General features: G+C 51.3%; 6 protein-coding genes across 6 annotated transcripts; 4 read left to right on the top strand and 2 right to left on the bottom strand.

The window, feature by feature from the left end:
* Positions 1–653: 653 nt before the first annotated feature.
* PG986_006533 (uncharacterized protein) lies at positions 654–1,959 on the top strand (the record flags this gene model as incomplete). Its single annotated transcript, XM_066842755.1, has 3 exons — positions 654–837; positions 915–1,611; positions 1,671–1,959. 3 exons carry the CDS (start codon positions 654–656, stop codon positions 1,957–1,959), a joined length of 1,170 nt encoding a protein of 389 aa, XP_066702617.1.
* Positions 1,960–3,713: 1,754 nt separating this feature from the next.
* On the bottom strand, positions 3,714–4,787 carry PG986_006532 (glycoside hydrolase family 43 protein; the record flags this gene model as incomplete). Its single annotated transcript, XM_066842754.1, has 1 exon — positions 3,714–4,787. One exon carries the CDS (start codon positions 4,785–4,787, stop codon positions 3,714–3,716), a length of 1,074 nt encoding a protein of 357 aa, XP_066702616.1.
* Positions 4,788–7,193: 2,406 nt separating this feature from the next.
* On the top strand, positions 7,194–9,178 carry PG986_006531 (uncharacterized protein; the record flags this gene model as incomplete). The annotated part of the gene is made up of 2 exons (XM_066842753.1): positions 7,194–8,979; positions 9,093–9,178. 2 exons carry the CDS (start codon positions 7,194–7,196, stop codon positions 9,176–9,178), a joined length of 1,872 nt encoding a protein of 623 aa, XP_066702615.1.
* A 428-nt stretch (positions 9,179–9,606) lies between these two features.
* PG986_006530 (glycoside hydrolase family 128 protein) lies at positions 9,607–10,461 on the top strand (the record flags this gene model as incomplete). The annotated part of the gene is made up of 1 exon (XM_066842752.1): positions 9,607–10,461. One exon carries the CDS (start codon positions 9,607–9,609, stop codon positions 10,459–10,461), a length of 855 nt encoding a protein of 284 aa, XP_066702614.1.
* A 149-nt stretch (positions 10,462–10,610) lies between these two features.
* PG986_006529 (uncharacterized protein) lies at positions 10,611–11,507 on the bottom strand (the record flags this gene model as incomplete). Its single annotated transcript, XM_066842751.1, has 1 exon — positions 10,611–11,507. One exon carries the CDS (start codon positions 11,505–11,507, stop codon positions 10,611–10,613), a length of 897 nt encoding a protein of 298 aa, XP_066702613.1.
* Positions 11,508–12,556: 1,049 nt separating this feature from the next.
* On the top strand, positions 12,557–14,335 carry PG986_006528 (uncharacterized protein; the record flags this gene model as incomplete). The annotated part of the gene is made up of 1 exon (XM_066842750.1): positions 12,557–14,335. One exon carries the CDS (start codon positions 12,557–12,559, stop codon positions 14,333–14,335), a length of 1,779 nt encoding a protein of 592 aa, XP_066702612.1.
* Positions 14,336–20,468: the final 6,133 nt, after the last annotated feature.

Genomic DNA, 20,468 nt, shown 5'->3' with positions numbered 1-20,468 from the left:
AAGTAATATAATTAACTTAATAATAAACCACGTGAAGTATATTATTATTATATTAAATTTTATAATTAAAGTTTTAATTGATAAACTTATAACTTCGTTAATATTTAACTATTTTAAAATTAATTAATAAGCGTTAATATAGGGCGTATATAAATACTAAACTATTTATTAGCTTATTATAATAAAATAAGACTATTACCTAAAAAGCATGCGTACTTAGCTATATATATAATATTATAAAGCCCTATCCACTACTTCGTTTCGACCCGTCTTTCTTCTTCCCATCATGCTTTAACTTTTTCCCAGCCAAGTCAAGCACTTCGCCGTCGTGGACCAGACTGACGACAGCCTCGTGATCAGGGGCTCGCAAGCAGCAGGTGATGAACGCCACCAGTCGATCCCACTCTACGATTACGAACAATTTCAAGCCGGCTTCTATCCTGTGGCACGCCCCTACACTGCGACACCGACTACTTGGCGCAAGCCCTCCACGTCTGGAGTCCGGAGATCGACCAAGACAATGCCATCAACGCCGCCCTGTTCGAGGCCATCTACCGAGGCGACGAGGTGGCGGTCCATATGCTTCTCGACGCCGGCGCCAGTCCCCGCCGGCCACAGCGGTCCGATCCGCATCGCAGGCGGGTCAGCTGGGGATGGCCCGGCGGTTCTGGGAATTAGTAGGTCCCGAGGAGCGCTCCGACCCCGCGGCACCGGGGCGCGGGATCAGCTGCCTCGAAGTCGCGGCGCGGAACGGCTGGCCCGAGCGTGTGGACGTGCTGCTGGCGGAGCTCACGTATGAACAGAGGGAGTTGCAGGTGGCTTTGGAGTGTGCGATTCGTAAACGAATGATCCCCCCGAGGACGAAACTGGCTGTCTGAGGAAAACGCAATTGGGCTATGCCACCCACGACGAAGTGGAGGCCGATGCCAGACGCCACCAGCGCCGTGTCATCAGCCGCCTCATCGACGCCGGTGCACACCCAGATGGCCCTGGCCTGTGGGCCAAAGATGGGCGGCTACTTCTCTTCGCAACATCGCAGCTCGACTACACAGCCTGCATGGCCCCCTCTTGGAGAAAGGGGCCAATGCTAGAGTTCGGAACTCGCCGGGCGCCTGCTCTCCATTCACTTCTCCGCAAGGGATCGTCGGTCAGTCACCTTGGATACCAAGATGCGCCAGAGGACCGACTGTCCGCTACTCAGCTCCTTCTGGACCACGGCGCCTTGCCCGACGCGGTCAACGAGGCTGGAGAGACGGCGCTACACCTCGCGGCGCAGTACGCAAGCTTCGAGCAGCTGCAGCTCTGCCTAGTGCATACCCGGCTAAACGTCAATGATGTCGTCCGCCAGCCCAACCACCGGGACGAGTCGTCTCTCCACCCCGCCGCCGCATCGGGCCACGACGGAGTCGTCGAGTTTCTGCTGGCGCAAGGCGCAGTGGACGATGTCGACTTGGCAAGCCACAACGGATGGACGCCGCTGCTATGCGCCCTGTCGCCGAGTCAAGGTAATTCGGTAGAGATGGCCGTCCGCGTGGCCGCCCGCCTGCTCTTGGGAGGCGCCAGCGTCCGGGTTGTGACGGCCGAGGGCTGGTCGCCTTTGCACGCGGTGGCGTCGTGGATCAGCGGGCCCGCCGCCGAGAAAGCCTTGCGATACTACAGGATTACTACAGGAAGCCCCGCTACGAGCCCACGGCGCGGGCACAGTTCGTCCGGCTTGCTCAGAGCTCATACAGCGTGGTGCCCCCCCTGGATATTGAGCCGGCGTTCTTGCGTGACTCGACCATTACACCGGATAAATTGGACGGCATTTGGGGCTTCCTGCTGCTGAAGCTCGCTGAGAGTATTAATCAGGAAGAGAATGCTGCAAGAATCGTCAAAGAAGATGGCGTCGGCAGTGCTGTTTCCGATACTACGCCACTTGCCTTGGCTATACGCACTGTTGCTGTGGATTTAGTTTAAGTCATCCTCGATGCCTTGGGCTCATCAACAGGCGGCAGGCCTACGTAGGTATTGAGGTTTGTGTTGAGCCTTTGTTTCTGATAACTGTACATATGGGATGATTGCTTCGCTGATATGCTAGATCACAAGACCGATACCAAGCTACAAGGAACTTCGGTCTCGGCAACGAACTTCATCGCGAGGATGAGATCCAGCTAAGTCACATGTCTCTGTCCTTCCCTAACTTGTTCATATGGATCCAGTACCGTGTAATGTATCCTAGCTATTCCCCCTGCCTTGAATCCGCAAGGATATGACGGATTCCGCTGCCTTGTTTGACACTACTTAGTACAGCATCGTGCAAGAAGAGCGGTGTAATACTATGCCATGACTCTCTCTTATACTTGCCCGTGCTACGGCAAGCTTGTTTGCGGTACACAAGTGGCACAAATACCTCATGGGTCGTACCCACTACACGCTGGACGCTGTTTGTATTGCGGACTACGTACGATGTCTATCAAAAGATGTTCGGTTTCTGTCGTGCCGTAGACGCTCCGCTCATGAGAACTGCCGGTAACCACCATGTCGTGGTGTTGGCAAACTTTATCCCCTTAATGGCGACAACGCTGCCTTTCGTATAACAGGTTACGTACTTTCCGGAGATGATCGACCAGTCCATTGGTTTAATTGTGATATTACATCTGATAGGCTAAACATTACATGCATTGGGATAAACATTGCACCACGGCATTTACCACTATTCCCTAATGTATACGGGTATGGCAAGGGCAGCGCTATCGCCGTTAAGGGGATAGCGTGGTATCGTATGACATTCATCTAGGGACAACACACGCGATTTCTTAGAGCTACTCTCAAGGACGCACTTGAGTTCTTGAAGCACCTGCTTGACTTCTGATCATTACTATAAATATAATAGACACATCCAAGTGCACTCCTTGCTGGGTTGCGTAGCATCTTACCCATTCACACCATCTCTTCATATCCAAAGCAGCCAACATCGCTCAGTTGATTATTTGATATGTTGTTCCCTCGTCTGGCCTTGTTTAGTATTCTTTTGGAAAATGGTGGCGAGGGAGTTGCGGTTGTTACCCCTATCGCACCGAAACAGGTCGAAGAGAGGTGGGTAGAATTGGTGTTGAGAGACGAAACCGGGACGGCCTACCAAATCTCCGTCGAGACAAATGTGCCCGGAGTGGAAACCAACAACAGCATGATCGTCTCCCGCGTCTCTATGCCCAGCTCCCCGGTGGCCGCTTGTAGTATCTACGGAATGGACGGCACCGAGACAGAGGTCCCAGCAGGTGCAGTATGGTTCCATCCCCTAAACCATGATAGACGAGGCGGTCCAGAGGGACTGATATTAGCTATCCAGATCGACATGCTTCTCAACCCGCCACAAGCCCAACGTTTCGTGCACTGCATGGCGGACCACAAAGTCAATTTGGTGTGACCGGTGGTGGTTTCGGGTGCTACATGCATGCTTTGCTTGGCCGCATTTTCAACAAGAAGACGGCATTCCTGGAGTGAAAGGACATTTCCATGATTGCTAGACTTATCTATGTATGTAACAGACAGTGGACAGCCGCATATTCCAAGATGACGGGCTCCAGGGGCCTGATGCCCTTCTTAACGGGGTATCAAAATAAAACCAACTCCAGAAGTGAACGTCCCCAGTATGCGTGTGTGTACCCATGTGACCCAGATACAAGGAAAGAGATACAAGGAAAAAGCAAACGGGATATCTCTTTCGTGTCTCATGCCTCGAAGAACTTGAAGCTGTATCCCACGTTTTCGTTGTCGCCCGGCACGTCTTGGCGAGTGTACTTGGTGTCGGCCCACCAGACGAAACTGCCGGTATACCAGTGCCGGTGATCCCAGCTGTAGGGCGTGCCCTTGGCGACGCCGTGGAACATGAACGGAATGTGGTTGGTGCCGCCGGGGCTCGCGCCAACGTCGCCGTTGGGCAGCGCGAATGTGTGGTGCCCGGGCCCGTCGATCCCCAGCGTGGCGTCCCAGCCGGGCATCATGTTCTCCTGGTGCGAGCCGAAGAGGCAGCCGTCGGACTTGTACCAGTCCCACACACTGGTCGGATCACCGCCTTTTCTGAGCCGCAGGTCCGCGAGGCAGTACTTGGGGCCCCAGCTGCCGTTGGCCGAGTAGACGATGTGCAGCTGGCCGTCCGGGTCGACAATGGCCTCGGGCCCCTCGTTGATCAGCGGGTTGCTCCCGTCCCGCACACTCTCCCACGGCTCGCGCGGCTGCGAGATGAGGTAGCGTTGCCCCGTCGCCTGCGTCGGACTACTCATGCGTGCAATGTACAGGTTTTGTTCGATGTTCTCGGTGCCCTCCCAGCCCGACCAGACGAGGTAGCGCTGCCCGCCAAAGGTGAACATGACGGCGTCAATGGCCCACCGGTCGTCCGGCAGGTTCACTTTTGTCGCGGCACTCGGGTAGGCGCCCAGCGGCGAGTCGGCGCTGATGGCGTACATGCGGTGGTCATCGCCGGCGGCGAAGTGGATCCAGGTCCGCCCCCCTTCCATGGAGATCTCGGGGGCCCAGACGGCGCCGAGGTTGTCGGACCAGACATTTTTGCGCTGGGTGGGCTTGCTGAGGCCCTCGAGCGTGGGAGATTCGCGGACCCAGATGCCGCCCTCGGCGGATTCAGCCGAGTAGTAGGTGCTGCCGACCCGCATGACGGTGGGGTCGGCGCCTGTCCTCACATCGGTGTAGGCAGAGGTGCCGCCCACCAGGAGCAGCAGGACGGTGTCCAATAGTAGGAGGAGGGCGGCAGAGCGCCTCCTTAGGGAACCTTCAAGGGTGGAAAGCATGGTGATGGCTTGGGACGATGTGACGGGTTTGGAACCTTCAATGATTCCCTGAGAGCCATTACACGACGGGCATCGTACCTTTTATATCAAGGGGGCTCACGTTGGGCATCGCGTGAGGATATGGTTGTTTCTGACTGCTTCCTGCTTCCGCAACAAAGCGGCCAATCAGGCCTGTTTTCTCAACCTGCCGAATGTGCCTGGAACAACCCCATTGTTACCCTCATGTGGCTTGCAGCAAAATGTCCTAAAAGTGAGTGTTCATCAGTTGAGCAACAGCCATATGTCAGGGGGGAAACCCTGTCTCAGCCTTACCCGGCACCAAACGGCCCAAGACAGTCAGCGAACTAGACCGGACCTGTAGGACAGTTCTCGTGCAGGTCTCGTGTTCCCGCCGTATTGGACGCGAGACCACCCCCGAACGTCCAAGTCAGTGAAACGTTGCCGCAGAATCATGAGAGTGCGCGATCCATCCACCGGGACGCACTCCATTCGGGTCTCGCATAGTAATACCACCACCACCCGAAAGAATGTCAGATGGCCAGGCCGGATGATGGAGTATACCAGCGTACTTCCATGACACATCATCATGTAATTGGCTGCTACTATCGTAGCCTGCATACCTAGCAAACTTGGTCGCGAGCTGCACCCTCGGAAGCATGCCGAGCACACAGCCCATTCCCGACTGCCTTGCAGCGCTTCGCCGCTCCCAGTTTAGTTGGAGGGGTATATCATAGTCGCCCTGCAGCGGCCGATGAGTCCATTCCATTCTACGGTTCTTCTCGGATGTCGGCAACACTGCCTCGGCTGCGGGAGAAGATGGGCGCTAGTTTCTGACAGCATATACTGACAGCGCATTTGCCAGCTCAAGGGCCTCCTTGTGCCGAAAAATAGATTAAACAGTAAGCCCCGTGCTGCCCTGTGGGGTGGAAGAGAAAGTCCTAGGTTACATAAAAGCCCTAGAGAAGCCAATCGTGGGGACCGCAGTAGAGGGTGGCGGCGCTTGGCCTTCCCACGTTTCTAGAAGGCCGTTGGACGAGCATCCTCTCCTGGGCTCCACCTGGACCCTGAAAATCCAGCACCAAAGTCTCCGCGAGGCCCGCCGGTTTCACATCTGAGAGAACGGCCGACGGGCCAATGAGGTCTGCAGGGCGCCTTCTCATCGCTTTAGCATTTGCGATGGTACCAAAACCCCACCGGACCCTATGCACATTGGCCCATTTTGCGACATATTTTTGTCGTATGACTCCTCAGACCCCTCCAAGCCACCGAGGCCATTCAGAGAGCTGTCAGTTGTGGCAGTCCAGAACCATCGATCTAGGGGTCTTATTCCAGTTACCCACTACTAACAGCGGCCCATCGTTAGTGCAAGTGGGAAGGTCGTTCGCTGTTCGAGCTGGCATGTGGCTTAGCATCTATCCCTTTGTTCCGGGCCGACCAACATTCCTTTCAGAGTCCCCCACCAAACAGCCGTTTGCTTAATACTAGGGGAGGTATAGAACGGCGCGGCTAGACGGATGTCGATGCAACGTGACTCATGGGGCCCTGGGATATCCGATGCTCGGGGACCTGAACCTATCTAGAGGAGGGCGTAGAGATATTCCATTTGTTTCTACGTTACTGGGCGAAAGGACATGTGAAGTGTTACCTGCCTAGACAGGAGTTAGGGGCAGTGCATGCACGGGCTCAATCCTTTCGTCCTTGGCAAAAAAATAAAGGCTTTGATATCCAGAAACACTTGCTGGTGTTTGCGAATTAATAAGAGCGGACCAGAAGCGTCGGCGGGCAACTGCCACGTCGATCGCTAGGCAACTAATAAAACCGCCAACATTGGAACCCTTGTGACAAATGCTGGGTGACCATACATTTGCCCGACTCGAGAACGAGGGCCTGGAAAGGTGCAGACTGCATCCAACATGCCCCAAAATACCATTTACTCTGGATGGCCATGAGAATCTTCCCATGCTGCGACAGGTTGTCGTCCAATTAAGCGTAGGCTGGGGCGGTTTTCGTTGTCTTGACTCTTGATCGTCCATTGTCCCTGACGTAATTCAGAATGTGGGGTCCGGACGATTTTCCGCCTCCGAAAGCATCACGCCTGAAACCGCGGTCCGCCGCATGTTGAGTTTAAAGTGACCACCAGACAATTGAACCGTCCTCAAGGTATTCTGGCATCCTCAAAGAGTGAGATGCGATACCAACGACAAGCAGAGTCTCGGGTTCATCGGGTGTTCTTTCGCTTTCTCTCGGATATCGAGGTGCGAGGAGGTCCCGAGATATCGTGTGATCGCCCAAGTCACGTGCACCCGTGTTGAGGCGGCTCGTTCTCGTTCACTGCAACCCACACAACAAAAGGCCGGCCCCCAACCAAGAGACACGAAGGCGGCTACGGCGGCCTCAGAAGACATCATGACGGCCACCACTGCGCCGTCCGCCGAGGACAAGTACCACCACGAGTCCTACAATGACTCCGGCAGAGAGTCCCTCGATGACCTGCTGCCATCGAGTTCGAGTACCCCGCCAATTGCCAAGAGACGCGCCACGCGCAAGAGGTCGGCCCTCACATACGCCATCATCACCTCGGTCGCCATCCTCGTGGTGTTCGTTCTGATTGGCGCCTTTCGCTATTTCGGCTGGAGTGGCGTCCATTTCCAAGGGTCGGACTCGGTGCCTGACTATTTCCAGACCACGACAGAGGTCCTGCCAGGGCCTACCAAGACGGCGGCCATTGCCCCTTTCCTAGCCCAGACCAACACGGTCGCGTTCACGGGCACTTGGGCCCCCAATCAGCCTCTGCAGACGGGCGTGCCCATTGTGGGAAATGCCAACAACTCCAACATCTTCCAGCTGCATGGCCACCTCTCGAGCTACTTCCCCAATCCCGATGGCTTCGGGGTGGATGAGCACCCGCTTCCGCCGGGGGCCAAGATCTCCCAGATGCACCTGCTGCACCGACATGGGTCGCGGTATCCCACCCTGCAGTCTTCCATCTCGGACTTTGCTGCCAAGGTTGAGAACCTGACGCGGACTGGCGGTGCCGACTGGTCTGGCCGGCTAAGCTTCCTCAAGGACTGGAAGTACACGCTGGGCGCAGAGATCCTCGTCGCCCGGGGACGCCAGGAGCTGTTTGACAGTGGCGTCCTGCACTACTACAACTACGGCAGCCTCTACAACACCTCGACCAAGATCCTGGCCCGGACGACCAGCCAGGACCGCATGCTCAAGTCGGCCGAGTACTTCATGGCCGGCTTCTTCGGCCTCGAGTGGGCCCAGAACGTCACGCTCGAGCCCATCCTCGAGACATGGGGCCTCAACAACTCGCTGGCCGGGTACTTTGGCTGCGAGAACGCCCTCAACTTCCGCTCCCAAGGCGGTAACAACGCCTCGCACGAGTGGGAGCACGTCTACCTCAAGGACGCGACGGAGCGGCTGAGGAGGTTCACGGGTAACTACGAATGGACCATTGCCGACAGCTACAATGCCCAGACCCTCTGCCCCTACGAGACCGTGGCCTATGGCTTCTCGCGGTGGTGCGACTTGTTCACCTACGAGGAGTGGCTGGACTTTGAGTACAGCATCGATCTCCAGTTCCAGGGCGGCTCGGGCTTCATGTCGCCGACGGGGCGCGCGGTCGGCATCGGCTTCGTGGAGGAGTTCCACGCGCGGCTGCAGGGCCACCTGTACGACCTGCCCGAGGGCGCGACCAATGTCAACTACACGCTCGACACGATGGAGGAGACGTTCCCGCTGAACCAGGACATCTACTTCGACTTCAGCCACGACACCAACATCTACTCGGTCCTCACGGCCTTTGGCCTGAAGCAGTTCTCGGACCAGCTCCCCACGACGCACCGCCTCGAGCCGCGCAACGTGACGGTGTCGCACATTACGCCCTTTGCCGCGCGCATGGGGTGGGAGGTCATCACGGCGCCTCACCCAGTGAAGGCCCAACGGCCCGACCCATCGAAAGCTGCCAGCACAGACTACTATGACGAGGGTGATGTCACGAAGTATGTGCACCTGACGTTGACGCAGCGCACCGTGCCGCTTGGCGAAAGTTATCCCGAGTGTGGCCGGCGGGATGACGGATGGTGCGAAATGGGCGCGTTCATGCGGATCCTGGACGGGCTGCTGGAGCAGGCCAAGTTCGAGTACAGCTGTTTTGGGAACTACACAAACAGCAACGTTACAGACGGTAAGTCACGCGACGACGATGTTGATCGATTGTCAAGTGTTGAAAACCAAAAGAAGAGGGTGGTGTCGTTTCTGCCCAACTCGTTTTCTTTATTTGCTAACAGTGTTCTACAGGGGTTCCAGTGGTCAAGAGAGCGCTTGGCGGGGGCATGGGGTCCGGTTTAGCGCAGTTTGAGGCCAGCGACCGCTACTGGCTGTAATTTCCAGGGCGCAATTGGGTCGCATTTCCTCCCAGTGGACAGCACATGCTGAATCAAGTGCCCTGTAAAGGTTTTGACGCCAGTAAGAGTAGGTATTCTGTATCAACAATCAGTATCGACTACCAGTGTATCATCACGCAATGTATGATTATTCACGACGCCCAATTGAAGCAAAGCATTGAATCGCACCCATCTCTCTCATTGACCTGTGTGATGTACTTGCTGACTTACCAACTGACATTCAATCCGGCGCTGCGCTTCCTTGAAAGTGAATCAACCCCGCTTACGTCACTGTTTAGTTTCTGGGCTTGCCAACTTTTGACTTCCATGACCATGACCGACACACCTGAAGCCGTTCCGAGATGGCCGTTTGTTGGTTCCGTTCCCGGGCGCAATAAGTTACAATCATGAAGCTTTAGAAATTGGCCATGGAAATGGCGCGACCCAGCAGCAAGCGCACCCTTCTCTGGGACTGGACCTTGACACGAGATCATGACACGACGCCCGCGCTCCAAGAAACCACGGCATCGCTGGCGAAATCCCTCTCGTCGCATCGCATCGCCTCCATTACCAACTGGAACGCCTGGCGCCCGCCCGAGCTCAACCCGGCCGACCTGCCGTTTCGGCCCATGATCCGCACCCGGGCCCAGCTCGAGGGCGGCGAATGGGACGTGATCCGCGGCAGCATCGACGCCGAGCTCCAGAGAGATCCCAGCTCAGCTGTTGTTGTGCACACCTTCGACGAGCCCGAGCGCATCCCGCTCTCCGTCGACGACGCGCTGCGGCTCTGGCGCACCCGTATCCTGCCCCTCCGGCAGTCTCATCAGCGCATCAAGCTCGTCAGCCCGGCTTGCGCGTCGGATGCACAGGGTTCGCGTTGGTTGGACGCTTTTATGGACGCCCTGAGTCTTGACGGCGAGAGGGATGAGAGGCCCGACATTCTCGGGCTGCACTTCTACACCATGCCGGACCAGACAGCGGAACAGGGTCTCGCCGCCGCGAAGGCGTACTTCGAGGGGCGCCGCGCGGGCTTTGGGATGTTTCCAGTCATCGTCTCGGAGCTCGCGTGCACGAGCCGGGATCCCGCGGTGGTGGACCGGTTTACGCGGGATCTGGCGCGGTGGCTGGAGGAACCCAAGCAGGAGTGGGTGGTCGAGTACGGCTTCTTCGGGGTGCTGCGCGAGGTGGCGGATGGGTTCGTGAGTCCGGCGGCGCAGATGCTGGATCAAAAGGGGGCTTGGACCGGGTTAGGGACGTGGTGGGTTGGGTTGGAAGAGGAATAAACATGCGAGGGGTCAAATACGGTATTAAAGCAATATATGTTCTTTGCTTAATCACGACAACAATTATGGAGTTCATATCTGATTCTTTCAGGACGTGCCTCATTAACGATGTTCTACGGTGAACTTACTTACCCTGATAGTCTACGAACTTACCTCCGGTTTACGCGGCGTAAAGATACACACATTGGTCTACTTGACCTCCTCCCCCTCTTCTTCGCCGCCTCCTCAGCCGCGGCCTCCTCCTTGGCGCAGGAATCGCAACGACACTGGAACCCCCACGAAGCCAGGTCGGCCCGCCGCTGCTCCAGCGTTGACTTTTTGTAGGCTTTGTCGCCGATGTAGCTGACAAAGACCTGCTCCCCGGCCGCGATGTCGCGCACCGCCCGGACGCCGAGCCGCTGCGGCCGCACCCCGAGGTAGAAGAAGGCCGCGTTGGCGTCGCAGGCGTGGTTGATCCGGCTAAACACCGAGTAGACGACGCCGCCTGTGACCTCGTCGGGTTTCGCGGGGTCGTCCATGGTCGCGACGTTGTTGGTCCTATAAATGGCGAGCGCGTGGATCCCCTCGGCGACGGCCTCGTCCAGCTTTTGACCCGAAAGGCCTTTCACTTGAGAGTACCAGTTGCGCATGCGGTCTTGGTTGCCCGAGTCGGCGCCCACGGCGTGGAGCGCCGAGGGGGCAAAGGAGAGGGCCATGAAGTCGGCGCGGCGCCGGGCAGAAAGCTGGTCCAGGGCCTCGAGCAATTTGCGGACCTTGTGGTTGTTGACGCGGTCGCTGCCCTTGGGCGCGAACAGCAGCGGCTCCTCGGCGAAGAGGAGGGCGTGCTTGGCGATGGGCTGCATCGCGAACAGGCCCTTGCCGGTCTCGGGGGTGTCGCGCACCTCGACCGGGTTGAGGGTGCCGATTTGGCCGTCGCGGATGACGTGGCCTGCGGGCCGGGGGGGTCTGCTGCTGGAGGTCGAGTCGCGACGGCTGAGGGAGGTCTTCATGGAGGATACCCGGCTGCGTGGCGTGGGCGGGGTTCCCGTCGTTGTGGGAGACTTCATGACTCTTGGCTCTTCGTCTCGTCGACTCCGGGTTGGATGGAGGGGGTAGGTGAGTCCATGATATCTGCGTCACGAATGTTTACTTACCTGAGGATTTTATTTGCCTGATTCGTCACTTTTCTCGGTATCGTCGAGTGTACGCGGAATATATATCAGATGTAGCTATTCTGGGACACTGAACGCTGCTTTGTTCTTCGGATTTCTTTGTTTGTGTCTCACAATGCCGTGTACGGCTCGATCCGATGAGTGGCATACAATGCATCAAGGGATCCTTTATCACTAGTGCGGAAACAATGGTTACGCTAATTGATGCTCCCGTTCAAGCTGAAGCATTAGACTTATAATTGTAGAGGTCAGTTTGGAGATTTCGATCGTTATGCCGGGATAATCTTGTCCCATGTTCATTCCTTATTAGTCTGCCAGTCTGCGGTGGAAGCAACCCAAGTGTGACCCATCTACTGTCCGGGTCTTGAGGGAAAGAGCCAGCTGCTGGATAGAGATTTGATCAATCACTCTTAGACTGTATCGTGGGTGTTGATATAGTTAGAGCGACTATTGGCCAGAAATTAGAAATGACGTCAAGGGGGAATCGGATCCTATCAAAGCGCTCAGTATTAACGATTGACGATCTACATGGCATCACTGAACTCTAATCAAACTTTGATGAGGATATAAAGCATCCTGGATAATTCAAAACTCTTTTTAACCTAGGTGTTGGGTTTGCTCGGTTTTGAGTCACTTCCTTCTACTGGCCTGCGCTGGTATGAGTCGAAAAGCAAAAGACCACAAAAAAAAGGGGGGGAAAAAGAGTCAGTATCCCATGGAATTGAGAGTTTCTTGTAAATTAAAGTTTTCGACTTCCTTTTCAACCATTAACAGGCAGCCAGCAGAAATAAAAACCTGACAAGAAGCATAAGGAACCTCGAGGACATGTACTGGAAACAAAAATATCATTGTGTCCAAGCTCGTCCTCAAGCCCATGCCCTTCACCATCAACACACGAACCTGAATATCAACGAGCTGCCAGGCGCACCATTGGCATCAGCGCGATGGCCAGTTTACAATATCTTCCCGATGAGCTGCTGCTCGAAATACTAGTCCTTCTTCGGATCGAGTCATTCTATTGCATTACCCAGACATGTCGCGTATTCAGGCGTCTAAGGCACGACAAGGCCTTTTCCCACCTCCATTTCATCCCAGACTTCCCTCAAAAGCGATTTGAGAAATACCTCTGCGTTGGGTCAATCAGGAGGTACACGGTCGACATGGGCTTGTTTAAGCCACCACATGAGCACCGTCTGCCTTGGCGAGATGAAATGCGTCCAGAGGATATCCTATCCATGTACCAATCGCAGCAAAACATGGCAATGATGCCGTACGACCTCCGCAATGTGATCCAGGGCTCCTCCAGAGTTGAAAAGACGATACAGCTTCTGATGAGAGACACCTTATGTTCGTCATGCCACCGGTTTCGACACCTCGTTGCTTTTAGGCACCGCTTGCAAAAGCTCATGTCACCCATCCGCTGCGAGGCCTGCAAGACCTACCACCCAAGGATTCACTTCTCCGACTTCGTATCTGAAAACACCCTGTTGCGATCACAGCCAACATGTATCGGCCGCACCCGGCGTTTCAAGATGTGTGCTCACGTGAGCCTAAACTGGGAAGAATACCAAAAGGCATCCTGGTCTGGGAATATTGGTTGCAGGAGATGCAGAGCATCTTTCTGCCCAAAGTCAGCATCCATCAGAACCCAAATCGGCATCTTGAAACATCCTCTGGAGGCCTTCATCCTCGATGACGAAACGTTGGGATTGCTACGAGCTCATATTCAACAATTGGACAGCTATATATGTCCTCATGTCCGCCTCCACAATGCGGACTTCACCGACTACGTGATACATAATATACGAAGATGTTATGGAGAAAATGGCAAGTGGTGCTTTTCGAATGCCGCTAAGATGCCGCTCTTGGATTATGGCGGAAACCCATGGACGTGTCGCACATGTCAAACAGTGGCCTACATCTGCCACCGCGACTCGCCCCCATGTAAACGCGGGACTGTCTCAGAGATGGACCTCATCATCTCACGACCGGTTGTGCAGTTCGATCTGCCCTCCGATTCAGTGTGGCTTGCGCAACTAGAGCCACCGGAAGGTAGTCGAATTACGGATGCCCACCGAATCACATGGTGTGAGGATAAGGCATGTGGTACTTCGGAAGGTGGACGAAAGGAGGCGCTGCTTATACGGATGCTCGAGATGGCCATGTCTACCCCTGAGCGACACCGCCTTTACGGCATCTGTCCGATGGAGAGAAGCCGGTTCCTGAACCGCGTGTTCTGGTGGTTTTGGTCCGCGCCTGACTCCAAGTTACCTGTGGAGATAGAATCGTATTGGCACCAAACCCACATCGCTCGACAAACAGTGCATACTCCGAATAACTCCATCGGGAAATGCCTTTCGGATTACGGTGTTTTGAGAATCGATGAATCATCCCCAGTAGGCTATGCTCCGCACGACCCTAACTCGCCCTATGGTACCCCTGAGTACCTCAAAACACTGCTCCCGCATGTTCCGGAATACAGAAGAAAAGCAGCTGCCGCCCTCCTCGCGGTGACCTTGGGGGACTTTACAGCAGTCTATAGATATAACTGGCCCGAGCAAGTTGTTCTTCAAAACATGGATCTATACGAAGCTTACATTACCAACGACGGCCAAATCTACAAATCCGAGCCTGGGACGTGGATGCGGAAGTGGACGAAGAGGGGAAAGATTGTTGGGAAGATCCGGTCTCTGCTTGGAGGGCTGGGTACCGCTCGTGCGTAGTCGACCAGAGAATGGATAGAGCCGAGTCCAACGTATGGTTAATGACTAGGAGACCCCGAGATATACAATGCAAAATTGTCTACCAGCATAGTGCTCCTTGCCCAGCCTTTCAACGCAAGCCTGTTTCCCCTTTTTGGTAATAGAGCCCAAGTAAGAGGGTGCGATACTGGACAAGGGCTGACCCATGCCAAGATAGTCTACGACATACCTACTCCTAAGCCACAGCAAGTGTGCTGCGGAAACAAGATGGCGACAGGGAAATATCGAGACCAGCCTCGCTAATCCTGCCCTCGAGCGAATGATAAATATAGCCTGTAAAGGCCCAAGAAAGTGCTCCAGGGCACAGCTACGACTGGTATGCAACTTAGACACGATCTGTGTTAAATGGCCTTTATACGTACGTACGGTGGTTAGCGATGCATAATATGGTATATTTCAGGTCCTCTATAATGTATACTTTATTTAAGTAGAGAGGGGATCGTGAGATCCCTTTTGTACGGTGAAACAGATGGTTCGTACGCACGGCGCACGTAATCCCCCTAAACCGTATTAGTTGTTACCTTTGAGCTAAGTATTTTAACACTGGCAACTTTTTTTTTTAAAAGGAACGCACCCTTTTTCGTACCTCCCCGTAAATCGTACGGACGTATTAAATTATTCGATCTCTTGCATTCCTTCTTTCGGTACGGGTAGCGCCGTACTTGCCTTGTTTACTTCTGATAATATAATTAATTTAAAAAGACCGTAGTCGCCGGTATTATACACGATACTTAGTACTTCGTCCGATATTTAATTAATATTTAGCTAATAAGAAAAATTCTCCCTCGTGCGAATTAATAACTGATTTCTTTTTATTTACCCCGATTTAGAATATTCGAAATTCGAATCAATAAATTTATTAATTCGCACTCCCCTTTATCGGTATAAAAAGAGGCCCTAATTCCTTAATCTTTCGCACGAAAAGTTTTTCTCTTTTAATTATCTATTTTTACCATTATAACTACTCGTGCGAGACTAAGCTTTAAACTATTTACTCTAATTATTTACTTTTTTTTATATAACTTTTCTTTTCGCGTGATAGTTAATATAAATAACACCTTGTTCGGTTTATACGCTATTATTTTCGAACCGTAAAACATTGTTAATCGTAATAGTAGCTACCGATAAGTAACCTTACCGACTAGCTCTATAATTAACCGTATCTTCCTTTAAAATATTATTATTAACGTATAATTACTCTATTTTTTTATTAAAATAATATTTAAATATTAATAACCGTGTAACAAAATAATGAGAAACGAGTAATCGCGATACTTAATTACGATATTATTATTCGTGTCCGGGTTACCGAGTTTTTTAAGCTAATAATTTTACGAATTATTCGACGCAACGTATTTTTATTTTACTCAGGAAAGGGAAAAGATCGATAACTCGGTCGAACCATCGAATAATCGAAAACAAACTTTATTATTTAAATCTACGAGGTCGAATTGATCTAGCCGAACCTTTATCGAGGGGACGTAGCTAAGGCGCTACGGTATGGATGATCCGATGGATGATCCGATGGTTGTTGATACCGGTCGCGCCGGACTCGCGCAAAGCCAGTACTACCCGCGAAGTAACGTTACGGCGTACAACCAAAGACCTTAAACGCTTTAAACGCGTCCCAGCAGCGAAAATGGCTTAAGAAGAGGTATCGAAGAAGGATTAAAGCATTTGGAGAAACTGATCGCTAATCTAGTAGCCCCTAACAGTGGGCGTGAAGAGATTTTTTAAGTGATTAGGGAACTTCGCACCGAAACGACCGAATTACGACCGCACCTCAACGACGACGATAACGCGCTAGTAACCCGCGGGGAATTACGAAAAATAGTCGGAAAAACTATCGCCTAAACTACGCAGGATCCTAAAGTTATATAAACTAAATCCTGGGCTTAAATTATATCTACGCCGCGCGGCAGCAATCCTACTACCTAATAATCGAAAGTTATCGTCCCAGCCCGCCGAAACCGCGAAGTAGTAATCAAAAACGTAGATTAATTTAACGACATTTAAAAAAAAAGGCTAGTAAATATCGTGTAGAGCGTTAATACGGTAATTAGGCATAGCGAGGTTATCGCAACGAGGAAACTACTTAGCGGCGATATTGTTTTTACTTTTAAAAACGAGGCGAAGAAATATATAGAGAATAATGGATAGGTTTTAAACGTTTTCGGGATTAACGCGCAGCTTATTTATAGAGAACTCGCAGTTATTGCGAAAAGGGTTTTAGTAAAAAAGCTACGGGATACCCACAACGAAGCCGCGTTATTACGTAGCTTACTCGCAAATAAATACAACCCGAGAAAAATCTCGAAATATAAGCGTAGCCTGCCGAAGAATTCCGAAATACGCTACGCCTCCCTCATTTTATATACGAGCTCCGTTTAAACTGCGAAGGATTTGTGCGACAACGGCTTAATATAGGATTCCGAGATCTTCGACTGCGAACCATATAACACTAGCCTCCGTATCCAATAGTACTACCGCTGCTACGGCTACGGCTACGTAGTTAAGTATTGTCGGAAGCAGTAGCGATATGGCTACTGCTTTACAGTAATACACCCTGGGGGAGACTAAAAGTGCCCTTAAAGAAGACCACGAGGCAGGAAACGTTGTATTAATTACGGCAGGGAATACACGGCGTGGGATCGCGACTACCCCGTAGCGATCCAGTAAAAAGAACGCGTAAAAAAAGCTTATGCCTACCGGCCTCGCCAGTTCGAAGTCCGTAGCACCGGCGACAGCTCGGTAGAAATAGGGCGTTTATTACCACCAACGACGTTCCCTATTAGCGATAAAAAAGGGTATATAATAATTTCGCGGAAGAGAGGCCGCTCACGATTCGATTCGACAGCGAACAGTTAAGGTAAAAAAATACGCTCGTAAAGCCGGCGCAGTACCGTCGCTCCCCTATTAACGTAAAATACTATTATAGTTTTATAATTATAAGTTTACGAATAATATATTAAAACGTCGCAGTATTAAAGGTAATAACGGTACTTATCTTAATTAATTAAAAAGAGTACGATATATTAACACTATAAAAAGTATAAACGAACCCCCGCACGTAAACCGCGTATTGCCTAAAAATAACTAAGTATTAAGTAATTTACAGCGAGGGCCGAACGGCTATCTATATATATAAACGCCTCGATATCGCTAAGCTAAAAATTAAAGCAAGCCCCGATTAGGCTACCGTTATGATACCGAGAGGAAAAAGTGGCCGCTTTACTATATAGTTTATATATTCGCTAATCTAAAAAACTTCTCGATAGCGGAGCCCCCTAAGCGACCTCGATACGACCTCGTACCCCGGGCGACACTTACTTATCGGAAACTTTAATACACACTATCCGCTTTAAAACGTGCATAGCAGGAAATCGTACGGAGTAAATAACCTTTTTACCTTTACGGACTAATAAAACCTAGAGCTAGCTACGCTATATAGAGAAATTACGAGACGACGCCACGGATAAAGAGATTCTACGCTAAACTTAGCCTGGGTAACACGAAGAACGACAATCTTATATAAAGGAAACCCTGGCTTAAAAGGTTTTAACTATAAGGTATAGGTCGTCCGCGTTGAACTAGAAGCTAATTCGCTACGAGGTAGTAAAACGAAAATAAAGGGATAGAACTGAACGATATTAAATAAGGGGCTAGCACGGGCGGAAACCGGAGCACGTTTAATCGATATCGCCGAGCTAATAAGCCCGGAAGAGCTGGATTAAGCTGTCGATAACTTTATAAGCAACCTACGAAAGATTACCGACATAACAGCCCTAAAAAGACCCCCTATACTAATAAAAGTACGCCTTAGTAATTATCGGAGGTTTAAAAAGCGTAAACTATAACGAAATAACGATACCGAGCCTATTTCGCGGTACCCTCGCAATATACTTAAAACTAATATACCGAGTCGAAAACGAACCTAGAGAGAATCGTTTAAATAGCGAAAACGAAAAGCTAGCGCCACGCAGTCGCCGCTGCCTCCTACGATTCTAAAACACTTTGGTCGCTCGAACGATGGGCCCGACTACGGAGCTAAACGCCACTATAAACAGCGGGAATCCCAGAATTACGACGTAGCGAAAGAGCTGTTAACGAGGCGCGAAGCCACGACGAAAAAGCTACGCTCTTTTCGGAAAGGTTTTTCCCTAACCTAGAAGCCGACCTTACGGACTTAAATACCGTACTAAACCACGCCCCTAGCCTTACCCTTATCGAGGCAAAAATAACGGCTAAAGAGATAAGAAATATTATTAAGCAAACGGAACCCTAGAAAGCTCTAGGGGAAAACCTTTACCTCCTAGTTTCCTTAAAGCGTATAGGGAACCCCTTTTCCGGACGTTAACCGGCTTGGCGACAACGAGCTTCCGGCTTACCTACTTCCCCAAACGTTTCCGTACGGCAAAGGTTATCGTGATCCCAAAGCTAAATAAAACAGCAACCGAAAAGCAGACACCTAGTGAATGGAGACCTATTTTATTACTTAGTACGGTCAGGAAGGTAATAAAGATAACTATGAACCGGCGAATTACCGGAATAGCCGAGGAGTACTCGTTTTTACCTAAAGGCCAGATGGGGAACCGGACGTAGCGGTCTACCGAGCTAGCTATTCGATTAATTACCGACGTCGTCCGTATAACGTAGCAATAAAAAGGCGTCGTTTCCCTCCTCTAGCTCGATATTAAAAGCGTTTTCGATATAGTTAACCATAAAAGATTAATTATTATACTCCGCGAAAAGGGACTGCCGGATTGGGTCTGCCGATGGGTCGAGAGCTTTATTACGGACAAATCGGTCCACCTTTATTTCGACGGTAAGTCGTTAAAGAGGATCCAGCTCCGCGTTAGTGTTCCGCAAAGCTCCCCGTTATTACCGATCCTTTTTATTTTCTATATCGCTATACTATACGAAGAGTTAAAAGCGTACGAACAGTTTATTATTATCGGATTTACGGATAATACGAATCTTATTATTGTAAGGCTAGACTACGTTACGAATTACCGAAACCTAGAAAGAGCCTGGGAGACTTATAGCCGCTGGGCACGCACGAAAAGGATAAAGTTCGAACTTAAAAAAAGCGAGCTTATCTATTTTATTAGAGCGCGAAAAGCTTATACGTTATAGGTACGCTTCGGAAACGTTATTATAACGCCGGTAACCTTTGCGAGATTCCTCGGCGTTTAGCTTTATCGGAAATTATAATAGAAAGACCATATCTTAAAAATTAAAGCAAAAATAATAACTTAAATATTAACTCTTACCAAGCTCGCAGCGTTAGCTTGGGGATATTCGGTACGAAGGGCAAAGGAGTTTTATACGAAAGTAATACGCAGCGTACTCGCGTACGGAGCGTCGGCTTAATATAAAGTAGGCGATACCGAAAAAAGGCCAGCCCTTAACCTTATAATAATCCAGAACTCTTATCTCTAGACCGTAATAGGGGTATATAAGGCGACCCCCCAATATTACTTAGAGATTAAAGCGGCAGTTCCTCCCCTCGATCTCTATCTAAATGCGAGGGCAGCTAGTTTCGAGATACGCACGGAGATTACCGGGAAGCTATAACTTTTACGCGGCGTTTATATAAAAGCGGTAGAGATTATTAATAAAGAACGTAGCGTAAGAAGAAAGAGATAAAGGAGACCCTAAGGGGCTACTAACGAAGCCCCCACGACTTTATAGCCAAGCGACGCTCAATTAACGTTAACCAAATAATAGCTAGATGGTTAAACGGTCGAATAAGCGCTTAAAGAGAAATGGGAACAAAAATAGTTCTATACCGTTACTCCGACGCGAGGCCGCCGCGAATTAGCTATAAAGTCGCCGCTAAACTAGGGAGCGTGCCGTCGTTACGACGATATGTTCAAGTACGAAGCATCGGTCCTAATATAAATACGCATTGAAAGAATAGGGCTTAAATCGTTCCTGTTTACCTGTCGGGTTCTAAACGTCCCGACGCCGCTATATAATTGCGGTAAAGAACGGGAGATAGCCGAACACTTAATCTTATATTATAAAGACTTCGAGGGAAGACAAGAGTAGTTAATAAGATAGTTAGCACTTAATCCGCTGCGAACTCGTC

The sequence above is a fragment of the Apiospora aurea genome (genome assembly GCF_038362705.1).
Source record: "Apiospora aurea strain CBS 24483 chromosome Unknown utg000004l_segment0_segment0, whole genome shotgun sequence".
In the NCBI taxonomy this organism is placed as follows: Eukaryota; Fungi; Ascomycota; class Sordariomycetes; order Amphisphaeriales; family Apiosporaceae; genus Apiospora; species Apiospora aurea.
This window is presented reverse-complemented; position numbering and strand designations above follow the sequence as displayed.